Below are 12863 nucleotides of genomic sequence, written 5' to 3'. Positions count from 1 at the left end.
AGAGGCTTCCAGACTCCTTGTCCTCTCGAGGTAAAGGCTGAGTTGAGGTGGACGCTCTGGCTTTGGATTCTGGCTCCATGAGACTTTGCCCGATTGCACCGCTGTAAACTTGTTGTCGATCTCGGGCCTGCCACAAGCCTGCTGTGTTAAGGGTGGAAGTCTGTGCTTGCTCAGGAGTAGGGGTTTTGTGTCAGAAAGACACAGACCCCACAGACACAGGGTGCAGGTTCCTCCCCGGCCACTATCCACGCAAAGCTTGGGTGAGCTGCAGCCTCTCTGACCCTCAGGCTCCTCCTCCTCTGATAGAAATGACAGACTCTCAGAGCATCATCGTGGAGATCAAGCTTGAAAAGAACACAGCCTTAAGTCCGTGGTGTGTGGATACGGGGATGCACGGTAGTCGTCGTCACTACTGTGAAGTGCTCTATAGGACACTGGGGAAAATCTGCCAGTGCCATTTGCAGGCTGTCCCTGTCACAAGACTCAGTGACAATACATTTAAAATCTTGAGTTTTTTTGGTTTTTGTTTTTTTCGAAATCTGTCGCTGTCCTTAGGAGCATGGCAGTCAGTGAGGCTGAGCTTATAAAATCATGCACACTTGGAGAGTTCTGTGCACTAAGATCTCCGGTGGGGTGGGGTCTCGGGCACAAGCCCAGCCACCGCACAGATCCTGGGAGGACGGCACCCTCCCCGTGGCACATCCCCTCGTGGACCCTCCCAACGGCTTGTGTTTCCCATTTCAGCAAGCCCCGTGGTCACAACCCCGCTCTCTTGCAGACCGCCCCCTGCCTCTGTCGGGGTGTAGTGCGTATCGCTCTCCGCACGGAGTGTCTGAGCCTTCAAGTCCGGCTTCATCGAGCGAGGGTTTGGGGGAGGCAGGAGGACAGAGACCCTAGGGAGAAAGTAGGGCAGGGTATGGGGAGGGGCCGTTTGGTGGTGGGTACCAGAACAGGTAGATGCAAATATTCCAGTTGGCCCCTCTCTGGCTGCCACCTCCTTATTCAGACTGCCTGGAGTTCCCGACCCAAGTGGGCACCGGGCAGGGGCTGCTGGTCTGGTGGGAAGGAGCGGATGAAGAGTCGGCAGGCAGGGGTGGGGACCACCCTCCTCATCCATCCCCTGCCTCATGTTCCGTTCCTCCCTGCCCCCCTGCAGTGTGGACTTGGTCCATGCCCAGATCCACGTGGCCGAGGGCCGGAGCCTGCCTGACCTGGGCCTGCGGCAGGAGAACATCCGTATCAACGGCTGTGCTATTCAGTGCCGGGTCACCACGGAGGACCCTGCGCGCAGCTTCCAGCCGGACACTGGCCGCATTGAGGTACGTCAGCCTTCCCACGGAACACGCCCTGGTCTCGTGGGCGGGGAGACCCTCCTGTGTGCCCAGCGGGGCAAGGGAACCCTCACTTGGGATGGCTGAGGGTACGCAGGAGCCAGGCTCTGTCCAAGAGTAAGGAGAGAGCATTCCAGGGGGAGACAGCCATGAGCACAGATTAAAAAACCAGGGAGTGAATCGTGCGGAACAGGGAGCAGACCAGCTGGGTGGAGCCAAATGTAGGGTCCCCAGAAACGAAGCCCAGGCCCTTGATTTTGGCTCCTTACAAGAGCCCAAGGACAGAGCAGTGGCCTCTGTCCTGCCTTCGGTCTGAGGGAGTGTGTTGGCAAGGCAGGACCTGGGGGTTGCTGCAAAGGACTGGGGCCCAGATGTCCCAGTGGAGAGGACAGGCTGAGCGAGGCGCCCATTATGGATCAATGCCGCAGTCATACGGCAGGGAGAAGGTGGAAGGCAGGGAGGAGGCCGGCTCGGGGCCGCCCGGGGCTGGGTGGGCAGACGTGGAGGTCGGCCCTGCCGTGCCTCTGCCCCCGGGAGTATGTCCTGCTCCCCCTCTCTTTTCTCAGCACAGACAGCCCTCCCCCGCCCCTCCCCACTCCCAGCCTCTGGGCCTGCTTGGGGCAGGCGCCCTCTGAACCGCTGGGGTGCCTGTCCCCTGGCCCTCTAGCTCACGCTGGCTCAGAATACTTCTGGAACCTTCAGCAGCACTCCTACCAGCTCCGCTGCTTTACTGCTTCCCCATCTGGTCTGAGCCTCCAAGGAAGCAGGACATGCGCGGGAGCTCAGGTTCTGGCCCAGGGAGAGGGCCAGGATGATTTGGAGACAGATACTGGGCTTCTGAGAAACAAGTGATGCAGGGAGGGAAAGGGAGGATCTGGATTCTGAAAGTTGCAGAGCTGGGAGGCTTGAGGCAGAGAGCTGCCACTGGAATTCCATTTCTGGAACAATCCACGTCCATAGGTGGGGGCCAGCCTGAAGGCTGGAGTGCTGTCCAGCGGGGGCCCCTGACTTCTCTGCCCTCAGTGGGGAAGGGGCAGCCCTGCGATGCACCACTGCCTTCCTCCACCTCCACGTCCAAGGCCCGGCTCCTCTGAGCCTGGTTTACCACAGAATATTTTTAGCTGACAGTTCCTGCTCACAGCTGAGCGTTCACCCTTAAATATTTTATTAAGTTCCTTTTTATCGAACATAGGCCTGTGTCCCTTAGAAGCGGAAACATGGTGCAGTGGGTGTCCCAAGCCCCCTGGGCGGTCCCTCCCACTCCCCGTCCTCCTCCCTCAGCCTCACAGGGTCCCCTGGCCCAGGTGCAGGCTCGCCCTGCTGGGGCCCAGCCCAGCCCGCATCACGGATGTTCGTGTGTGTACCTGTTACCCCAGACACCGTGGGGTAACAGAACCTCTGTCCCCGCAGGACCCTGTCTCCGTCCAGCTGCTACTTGGAACCCCCGCCCACCCCCATGAGTCTGCCTCCGGGACCCAGGTCCTTCTCTGCCCTGCTTCCCTCTCTGGGCATGCGGGCACGCACCTCATGTCCGGCCCTTCTCCCTGCTCTTAGGATCTTATCTCCTCTGCCTCCCCTCCTTCTCCCTCCCATTCTCCCCTTTTGGAAGGAAGGGAAGGTGGGGGGGGACACTGAGGCCTTCCCCATCCCTTCACTGTGTGTGTTAAAACAAAAACCCCTTGGCCTGCTTCCCGCCCTGCCCAGCTTGCATCCTGCAGTGTCCCTGTCCCCAGTCCGGTTTTCCTTGTTTGTCCGCCCCCTTGCCCAGCAGGGGGCACACACCTCTTTTAGCCACTCACTCCGGTGCCTGGCGTGTGGTGGGCACAAATGTCTGGGGGGATGAATGAGAGGCAAGAGGGTTGGTCAGGCAGGCGGGTGGAAGGTCAGGCGGATTCGGCCCCTGCCTGCCCAGGGCCGCTCTCCGTGCTCTGCTGAGCTCTGGGCCTGCAGCCCTGGGGCTGGCCGGGAAGGTCCTGTCCTGGACCCTCTCTTGCCCCCTCCCCTGCCAGCTCCTCTCGGGGGAAGGAAGCAGTGACCGTGTGGCAGCCAGAGAAGGCGGGATGCCCCTGGCTTCGCTGGCGGAAATGAGGCGGAACTTCGCTAGCAGACTTTGCGCCCTTGTGCGGGGCCCGGCGCCCTGCCACATTCCCACGCGTCCAGCCTGGCCCGGGGGCCGCATCTGGACCCCCGCTCCCGGCCCAGTTCCTGACTCTGCTCGCCTCTGCCCACAGGTGTTCCGGAGCGGAGAGGGCATGGGCATCCGCCTGGATAACGCATCTGCCTTCCAAGGGGCTGTCATATCCCCACACTATGACTCCCTGCTCGTCAAAGTCATCGCCCACGGCAAAGACCACCCCACAGCTGCCACCAAGATGAGCAGAGCCCTTGCCGAGTTCCGAGTCCGAGGTGTAAAGGTGAGAGGCTGTCGGTCCTGCCTGCCTCCAGGCGCTCTCGGGCCCGCCCCAGTCCTGTCCCTTGGCCGCTCTGCCTCTGCTGGGGCCTGGCCCCTCAGCTGCCCTGGGAGTGGGCCTGGGCTCCTCATGCTCAGGGGGGGCCTCGGCCAGAGCCAGGAGTCTTGCTCCGGGGAGCCCCACGCTCCTTCTTGCCCTTCTTAGGTGAGATCACCTGGAGTCTGTGTTCAACCCACATATTACAGGCCTCCCTTCTGGAAGTTCTGATCCCACAGGTTGAGGTGGGGGCCCCAGAGCCTGCGTTTTGAATAAGCTGTCTGGGTAGTTCTGAACCCCAGGAAAACCCTGGGTGAGAGAGCACAAGCCTGTGTGGACAGGGTCACTTTGCATAAAATGAGCCCCCTGTCTGCCCTCACTGCCCTCATCCCCTGGCCTGGCACATAATGACGTCGTGTTGGGTGCCTTTGGGACCGCTGGGAAGGGAGGCTGCAGCTGGAGGCCTGAGCCAGGGCAGAGGGAGGCACGGGGCCCAGCTGCCGGGCAAGCACCTGAAATGCTCGATGGCCTCTTGGTTCCCCGTGTGCGTAGCTAGAGACGAAACCACAGCCACGTGCTGTCTTGTCCTTGAGGCCAGCCCTGCCCACATGCCCGCGGGCATCCCCTGGGCAGATGCTGCCGGCAGCCGCCCTGCAGCACAGGAAGAGCAGGGAGGAGGGCTCTGCCCTTCGTGGGTTGTGCTGCCCGGCCCTACCGTGCGGTGGCTGCTGGGCAGGCCCGCGCCTCATCCTGTCCTGGGAGTGTCCAAAGGATGGAGCCCAAGGCAGGGGATGCCCTCCTTGGCCTGCCGTGCACGCTGTGCGCTGGGGCCCTGGCTGACGGCCCCTTCGTGTCACTTCCTCCTGGCTGCCTCCGGGCCTGCCTGGGGTCCGGGCTCGGTCGGTGGGTCAGGGCCTGCGGGCGGCACTGTCCTCTCACCCGCCGACGCGGCTCTGTGATGCGTCCTGGCAGGGGCCCCCAGGGGGTGCAGAAGGCTTTCGAAAAAGCACTTGGGAGGGAAAGAGGGAGGAAGGGAACCTGCGGGGCCGGTGCTGGGTCAGCTGTCTCCCCTCAGGCCCTTGGCCCACCTCCGAGGGGATGGTGTTCCCGGGGTGTCGGGGTCTCTGTGCTCTCCCATGGGAAGCCTCAGGGCTCCTGGCCTGGGGGCTGTTTCCTGCGCATGTACGGAGATGTGTCGTCCTGTGTTCAACCTGCTGCTCTCTGAGGGGCCTTGGTGCTCCCAACACGGTGTCCTAGGGGAGCTTTTGGGGCCGGGTGGCCAGCATGCACCATGACCCTAGTGTGGAGCCCGACTGCCCCACCCTTCACCCGCCTGCCCTTGTTGCTCTGTCGTCCTTATTGGTGCCCCCCCCCCCCCCCCGCCGCTAGCCCCTGTGCTTGTGACCCCCCGGGCCACCGGACCTTCCACCTGTCCCCCAGCCCAGCAGGCTCATGAGGACCCCCTGCCTTAGATCCCTGAGGGCAGAGAAGGGGCCACGGGGCCCACAAGGAGGAAGGTGGGAAGGCCAGCTGCGGGACACGTGTTTCTGGTTCCGTGGGGCATCAGAGTCCTCCCCAGATGTGCACCCTGATGAGGCTGCTGGCTCCTGCCACATCTAGAGCTTCCCGCACCTGGCACCTGGCAGCTCCTTGCTCCTTCTTGTCTCCCCTCAGCCCCGTGCCACCTCTGCCTTCTCCCCACGGCCCCTTGGAGGGTTCATCCTCTCCTGCTATTCTGTTGAGGACCTTGTTTCATTTATTTAAACCAGGATCTCTCTTGGGCCACATCCAGGTATGTGTTCTGCGGCTGGGCGGGCAGGCGCACGTGTGTGTGAACACTGTGCAGACCCACCAGTGTGTGAGCTTGGCCAGCACACGTGTACGTGCACACACCTATCGTGCAGTTCTCCCGGGCTGCCCGTTAGAGCCACGGCGGGCCTCACACACAGACGCCACGCGCCCCTTGGCCACAGGTATGGTGGCCGCCGCAGTCTGGGCACCATCACAGGCCAGTGTCCGCCCTCCGCAGTGGGGCCCAGGCGCCTGCATGTTCTTAAAGCGTCGGTGGGGGGCAGGCTGCCAAGCACCGTGGGGAGCCACACGTCTGCAAGCATTTGTGTCTGGAGCATCATTCCTCCCAGCTGACGCTCGGGAGCCGTGATTGTTCAGAGGCTGGCCGAGGCTGTGCCCGGGGCCGGAGGCTGACAGGGATCTTGGGTCGAGGAGGCAGAGCAGGGCAGTGGCCCTGCGGGTGTGGGCACCCCCCTCTTGCCCCGGTGTTAGCCCCTCCAGTGTCCAGCAAGGGTTTGACTCAGTCTTTCCAGACAAGCCCAGAGCAAAGCTGTGCGGGGCGGGGAATCCGAGGAGCAGCTGGGAGCTCAGGGCCTCTAGCGCTGACGAACCTTCCAGAAGGTCTTGGGCTGATAGCAGAGCAGTGGGATTCCAAGCCTTTTCCAACTGTTCTGGGATAACATTTTACAAATCCAGAAGATGCCCTGGGAGATGGTGAATGAGGTTGTCCCCAGTGGAAGCCATGAGGACTTTCCTACTGAGTTAGAGTGTTGCCAGCCAAGGTCCGTACGCCCTGAAGGGCTGTGCCATGGTCCCCTTGCCCCTGTTGCCACTCTGTGCACCCTGGCGTCCATGCCTCCACGAGGATGTCACATCTTGTCCACATCCTGCCAGGAAGGGGTGTTCTCTGCACTTACAGACGCAGACTAGGGCCCAGAGGGCTCAGGCACAGCCCTTCCCCTTCTCGAGGGGCTGGTCCGGCTCACCTGGGACAGGAAGCACCAGCCCCAAGCAGCTGGCTGTTAGAGGAGGCTGAGGGCACCCCGGGCTGTTTGGGCCACCTCTGTGGGGCTCACAGCCCCAGGCCTGACCCTGTCCTGTCTGTGCCTCTGCTGGCCCACGTTCCCCGCCGCTCTCAGGGAGCCTAGCCGGGTAAGTCAAGGCCAGCACTGAGGTGTACCCAACAATTTTATTATAAAGAAAAACAAGACTCCCGCGTGGTGGCTGCAGCCCTCTGCCTCGGTGGCTGTGAGCACCTGTCGGAGGAATGCGGGTCTGGAGGCCAGAACCAGGGAAAGGGCCCCCCGTCCTGCCAGGTACAAAGGGGGCCTGAGGTACCAAGGGTAAGATCAGGAGGGGCTCCCAGGCAGTGCTGACCCACCGGGCCCCGCAGCTGCCCACCCCATGCCCTCTGCCCCGACCCCGGCCCGCTCCGGGCCGCCTCCCTTCCCATCACACCATACTCTCCTCCAGCTGCTCCGTGCTGCCCCCGGCCCCCCGGCACCCTGCCCCGAGCAGCCCCCCGTGCACAGAGTGGCTCCTCCGGGCCCAGGCCCCTCCAAGGCGCCTGGCGTAGCCGTAGCACCCGCCGGCGTCTCCCAGGTCCAGGGAGCAGCTGCGTTGCGGCCGAGGTGGTGGGCTCCTTGGCGGGTGGGCCTTGGGAGTGGGGCTGGGGCCTCCATTGGTCTGGGATTGGACGTGGCTGAGCTTGAGGGGAAGGCGGCCATTCCCGGCCCCCCGGCCCCGAACCAGCAAGGCCACAGTGAAGACCAGTAAGGCAGCCACCAGCACGCCCCCCACGGCCACGGTCAGGGTCCCGCCCAGCACGTGGGCCTGCAGGGCGTGGCACAGGGGTGCAGCCGGTAGCGTGGAGAAGTGGGCACAGCCCAGCAGCCTGGTAGCTGTGAGGTCGGAAGGCCCAGCGGCGGGTGACAGGGCCAGCAGGCAGAGGTCATAGTCGGCACCAGGGACTAGGTGCTTCAGCAGGAAGTGGTGGCTGGAGGCCGGGACAATCCTGCGGGCAGGGGTGGGTGGTCAGAGCCTAGCTCCAGGCTCTGACCCCAGCCCCGACCCCTTCACTGCCCACCCCCCACCCTCACCGCATGCTCCCCAGGGCCCAGCTCGGGACACTCCCTCCCCTAGGGCCACTTGGGCCTCGTTTGTTGACTCAAGAAGGCAGAGCAGCCAAGGCAGGCATGCATGTGTGCAGCTGGGGACAGCACGGGGACGGACGGCGTCTGAGTGTGTGTGGACGCACAAGCCCAGGGCAAGCCAGGGAGGCGGTGCAGTCACGTGGCCAGAGCCAGAAAGAAGACGCCGCGTGGCCCAGGCTTGGGTGCTTCCGCACAGAGACCCAACTCCGGCTAGCCTGGACAGAGCTCCTGGGGCACTCCCCACCTCTCCCTGGTGCCTGCCCCTCCCCTGCCCCTGCAGGCAGCTCAGAAGCTGAGGAGGGGTGTGTGGAAGTGGAGTCCAGGAGGGGTGGAGAGTGGCCCAGAGGGCAGCTGGGAGCGAGGCTGGGGCTGAGGGCTGCAAAGTGCCTCCTCACCGGTAGATGAGGGTCTCGTCCTCGCTGCTGTTGTACTGGATTTGGAACATCCACACGGGGTCTGCTGGCCGCCCCGGCCCCCAGCTCACCAGCCCTGAGGTTGCGGTCACTTCCGTCACCTGCACAGCTGGCTCAGACTCTAGTGTCCCCTCGCCCTCGGCAGCAGTGCGGGCCGAGGCAGCAATGTCCGAGGGCCCCGGGCGGCCCCCCTCCGCGCTGCCGTTCCCGCCATGGGGCAGGGCCAGCACCCGGAGCTCCACCTGGGCTGTGGCCTCCCCAGCAGGGTTGGTGGCAATGCAGGTGTAGCCCCCTGCATCCCCAGAGCCCGTCACCCCAATCTCCAGGGTCCCGTTGGGGAAAGCCCGGGCTTGGGAGGAGTTGCCAACCAGCCGGTCATCGGGGCCGACCCAGTGCATGGTGGGCGTGGGGTCGCCGAGCGCCCGGCACCGCAGCGTGGCCCGCTGGCCCTCCAGCACCCAGAGGCGCTGCGTGTGGCGCGCAATGAGGGGTGGCTCGCAGGAGAACTCGCCCTCGGGCACGGCCCAGAAGTAGCGGCCGGCCAGGCCCGGCGGGGAGGCGCACGTCTCCAGGTCGTCGGGCCGCGCCAGCCGCCGTAGCCACAGGAGCTCACAGTTGCAGTGCAGGGGGTTCCCGCTGAAGCTCAGCACCAGGGGGGCGGGCGAGGCCTCCGCGTCGCGCCCCCGGGAAAAGAGCGGGTCGGGGGCCAGCGTGGCCAGGCGGTTGGAGGTGAGGTCGAGGCGGGAGAGCTGGCTGAGCTGGGCGAAGGCGCCCGGGGGCAGCGCGTCGATGAGGTTGTGGTCCAGGTTGAGGGTGTGGAGGGCGGGCATGGCGCCGATGCCAGCCCAGGGCACCTGCCGCAGGTTGTTGTAGGACAAGTCCAGGTCCTCCAGGCTGTCCAGGAAGTCGTCGAAGGCCCCAGGCGAGATGCGGCCCAGCTGGTTGCCGCTGAGAATGAGGTGCTGCAGGTTGACCGGGCCCCGGAGGCTGCCGGCACCCAGCTCCGCCAGCCTGTTGCCATCCAGGTGCAGGGAGCGCAGGCTCTCCAGGTCCCCAAAAGCGCGGGCCCCGATGCGGGTGATGGCATTGCGGGACAGTGTCAGGTCCACCAGCCCCGTCATGTTCCGGAAGTCTGGCGGCCCCAAGGCCTGGATGAAGTTGTCAGCCAGCCGCAGCTCCACGGTGCGCCGGTCCACGTTGGGCGGCACAAACAGCAGGCCTCGGTGGGCACAGAGGGTGCTGAGCGACTCGGACAGGTTCTGGCAGACACAGGGCAGCGGGCAGGCGGCCGCTCCACTGGCCAGCAGCAGCAGCAGGAGTGGGGGGGCCATGGTGAGCGCCCTGTAGGGAAGGGCCAGAGCCCAGGCACAGGTGGGGCGGGTGCGGTGCCCGCTGTGCCCACGGCCCAGTCCCAAGGGCCAGCTTCCAGAGCCTGGCCTGGGTGGGGGGTGGGGGGGTGTCAGGGTCAGAGGCCCCAGGGGCCCCCCACCCAGGGCTGAAAGAAGGCTGGGGCCTGCAGGGCCAGGCCCCCCAGAGTAAAGGTCACATTTCCCAAGCCGGTAGGGGGGTCCTGGCTCTGGGGACAAGGTGCAGCCTGAGGCAGGAAGCGGAGGTGGGCACTAGAGCAGGGAGGGTCCCGGAACTTCCTTTCTCTGGCGTCTCCAGGAACCGCCAGCCCCCTCCCTCCGCGCCTATCCCCTCCCCCGCCAGGGAAGGCGCCCTCACCCCCCCCAGCCCCTCCCGTGGCCCGTCGCCCCTCCCTGGCCAGCCACCGCTGCTGTGCCCCGCGGCCCCTCACCTGGTGTCTGTAGCTCAGGGGGCGCGGGCCGGCCTCCCCGTGGGCCTGGCCAGCCCCCGCCGACTCCAGGCGGCTCTCCCGCGGGGGCGAGGCCAGGAGCTGACCGGCCGCCCGCCGCGCGCCCTCCTGCCCATGGCGCTCGGGCCCGCGGCCCCGGCTCACTCGGTTCCCGGCACCTTTTCCCGGCGGCTCGCGGCGGCGGCGGCGGCGACAGGCAGGCGGGTGCGCGCCGGCGAGCACGCGCTCCGCGGACACGCACGTGGAGGGCGGACAGGGAGGGGCGCACGGGGATCCACCCGGGCCGGCTGGCTCCCGAGGTCACGGGGACACGCGGCCACCGCAGCGCCCACGGGTGGCTCCCGGTCACGCCCGAGGCCCGGGCCGGCGCGGGCCCGCCGCGCAGTCCCCCGGCGCTGCCGCAGCGCACTCACCCCGGCACAGGCGCGCGCGCCCCCGGCCACCCTGGCGCCCCGGCATCCTGCACCGCACGGGCGCCCGCCGCCGCCGCGCGAACCGTCACTCTGCAGACAGCCAGACAAAGCGCCAGCTCGCGGGCCGCTTCACCATCTCCCAGAGACGGGAGCCTTTGTCACATGTCGCTGGGCACCCTCCCCGGCACACCCACACATGCCCACACTCCCACACGTCCCCGCACCCACAGGCAGGGCCGGGCGCAAACCCGCACTGTTGTTGGACCCTCACAGACACACGCTGAAGGTCATAACCGTTCTGCATCACCGAGTCACGTGGAGGGTCCCCAACAGGCACGGGGCCTGGGGTGGGGGCGGGGGTGAGGGGCTGGGGCGACGCCCCCGGCAGGCCGGCTGCGGGGTGGGGCGGAGAGGGCTCGGCCTCCGGGCTGGCGCCGTGCCCCGCCCCTCCCTCCCCTTCCCGGCTCCCCGCCCCTCCCTCCCCTTCCCGGCTCCCTGCCCCGCCCGGCGTGCTCGGGAGCCAACCGGCCTCCGCCTCCGGCCCGATTGGTCCTGCGCCGCGCGGTTTCCCAGCAGGCCGGCGGTGGCACGCTGTTCGAAGCTGTGCGTCAGTGGTCCTCGCCGCGCCGGCAGCCCCTCCCTCCCCTTCTGCCCCTGTCGGGCCGTTTTCCTGGGAGAGCGGCCCAGGGTGAGCTCGTCCGGGCCGAGGAAGGGCTCCGGCGGGGGTGCGGTGGGGGGAAGAGTTCCCGGCTGCCTCCCTCCGAGCGCCGGGGCTTGGGTGGGAGCGCTGAGTGCTCGGAACCAGGTAGCGCGCTCTGGTTCTTCGGGAAACAAGGGGAGTCGCCACCTCCTCCGGGTATCTCGTAGTTCTCAGGCTACCTGGACACCCCCACCCCCGTCCCTTTCCCTTCCCTGCAGACATGATGCCTAGGGGCTGGGTGGGCCAGGACCCCTGGGAAACGGAATTCTGATTCTGCCTGGTACAGCAGGTTAATCTTAGGCAAGTTATTTAACCGCTAAAACACTTGACTCATCTTGGCCGAGGGGTATTAATTACACATAGTCACGTGCCTCATAGGGCTGAGAGGAGAGTGTAGCCTGTGAGGGGCGCAGCCACCTGGCAGCTGGACGCCGTTCCTAACTGTTGCCACTCCCAGGGCCTCAGCTGTTGCATTTGTAAAATGAAGGCACTGGATTCTAGCCCAGGTCAACTCTGACGCTCAGAAGCATGGGATATCTCTGTCCCTGTCTTCACCTTCAAGAATGTCTTCATTCACTCTAAACAAACCAGTCTACTAGCATCCATCACAAGCCGCTCTGTGCTGAGAGTTGGGGTACATCAAGAACCAGATGGGTCTGGTTCCTGCCCCCACCAGGCCTCACAGTACATAGGGACGACCGATCCCCCACAAAATCACAAAGGGGGAGGGGCCTACAAATAGCAAATGTAAGGTGGAACAGGGGAGGCCTCTGAGAATCCCTCTTAACACTGTGTGGTTCTAGGTTCTTTAGATGGCTTAAATTGGTTTTATCTTCTCAAATGCCATGCCTTGGTCCAGTTGAAATGTCCCTTTAGGAGGGGCAGGGACTAGTCTCAGGGACAGATAGGCAGATCTGTCACACCAGAGAGGCATGAGGCAGTGTTGGCTGGGTCCCACTCTGCAGTGACTGTGGGGGAGGCACCCTTCGCATCTGGACCTCCAGGTGATAGGAGCGCGGGGTGGGGGGGAGGGGCACAGGTAGAATTTCTCAGAGTGGCCGCAGGGCCCAGCAGCATGAGTCCCTACTGAAGTTGCCAACAGAGGTCATGAGTGGGTGACACGGGATGCCTTATCTGAAGTGACAGCCATGTGGTCACAGGCACATGCACGCTCGAATTCCACCCACGGGGCCCGGCAGTCATGGGACATGGCTCCATGCTGCCTTCCAGGCTCCCTTATGGCCTCTAGGTGGGACTTGGCCAGCTCCAGCTTCATGCTGTCTCCCAACAGTTCAGTGAGCAGAAATGACCCTTGTGCACAAAGCAGGTGGACACAGATCCGTCGGACAGCACCCCTGCCCCCAGAACGCTCCCAGGGCTCCCAGGTGTAGGAAGAATGCAGACAAGCAAAAGCTGAGGCCTAGGGAGGCGCTTTCCAACAGCTGATCCCACAGAAGCCTACTAAAAAGGGGGGAGGGCCCGGCTCTTGTGAGGGCAGGAGGTACAGACAAAGGCCTTCCAGTTCAGACTTCGAGGAAGCGCCTACCAGGCCGGCGCAGAGCTGTGGCTGCGTGAGAGCACAGGAAGTCTGCTGTGGCTGGAGGGGGCCGTGACTTGGGAGCCTGGCAGACGCATGGCCTGGAGACAAGGGGTCGTAGAGTCTAGAGATGGCCATGGTAGAACCATCTGGCTTGACCAGTAACACAGGAGTGGGTATTGGGGGTGATGGAGCGTAGGTTTGGGTAACCGGGTGGACAGTGAGGCACCGAGCAGAAGGCAGAGGCGGGTGAGGGAAGCGG

At 64.9% G+C, this 12863-nt stretch overlaps 2 protein-coding genes across 4 annotated transcripts in view; one reads left to right on the top strand and one right to left on the bottom strand.

Annotated features, from left to right (window-relative positions):
* Positions 1-12863, top strand: part of PC (pyruvate carboxylase) — a 98705-nt gene that overhangs the window by 78808 nt on the left and 7034 nt on the right. For all 3 annotated transcript variants that reach the window (XM_032414477.1, XM_032414479.1, XM_032414480.1), the window contains 2 exons: positions 1157-1319; positions 3563-3745. In XM_032414477.1, coding sequence (XP_032270368.1) covers positions 1157-1319; positions 3563-3745 — 346 coding nt within the window. The remainder of the gene's footprint in view (positions 1-1156; positions 1320-3562; positions 3746-12863) is intronic.
* On the bottom strand, positions 5201-10301 carry LRFN4 (leucine rich repeat and fibronectin type III domain containing 4). The gene is made up of 3 exons (XM_032414481.1): positions 9934-10301; positions 8118-9476; positions 5201-7583 (listed from the first exon to the last, which is right to left on the bottom strand). Exons 2-3 carry the CDS (start codon positions 9464-9466, stop codon positions 7022-7024), a joined length of 1911 nt encoding a protein of 636 aa, XP_032270372.1. The 5' UTR covers positions 9467-9476; positions 9934-10301; the 3' UTR covers positions 5201-7021.

Source organism: Phoca vitulina, unplaced genomic scaffold (assembly GCF_004348235.1).
Source record: "Phoca vitulina isolate PV1807 unplaced genomic scaffold, GSC_HSeal_1.0 scaffold16, whole genome shotgun sequence".
NCBI lineage: Eukaryota > Metazoa > Chordata > Mammalia > Carnivora > Phocidae > Phoca > Phoca vitulina.
This window is presented reverse-complemented; position numbering and strand designations above follow the sequence as displayed.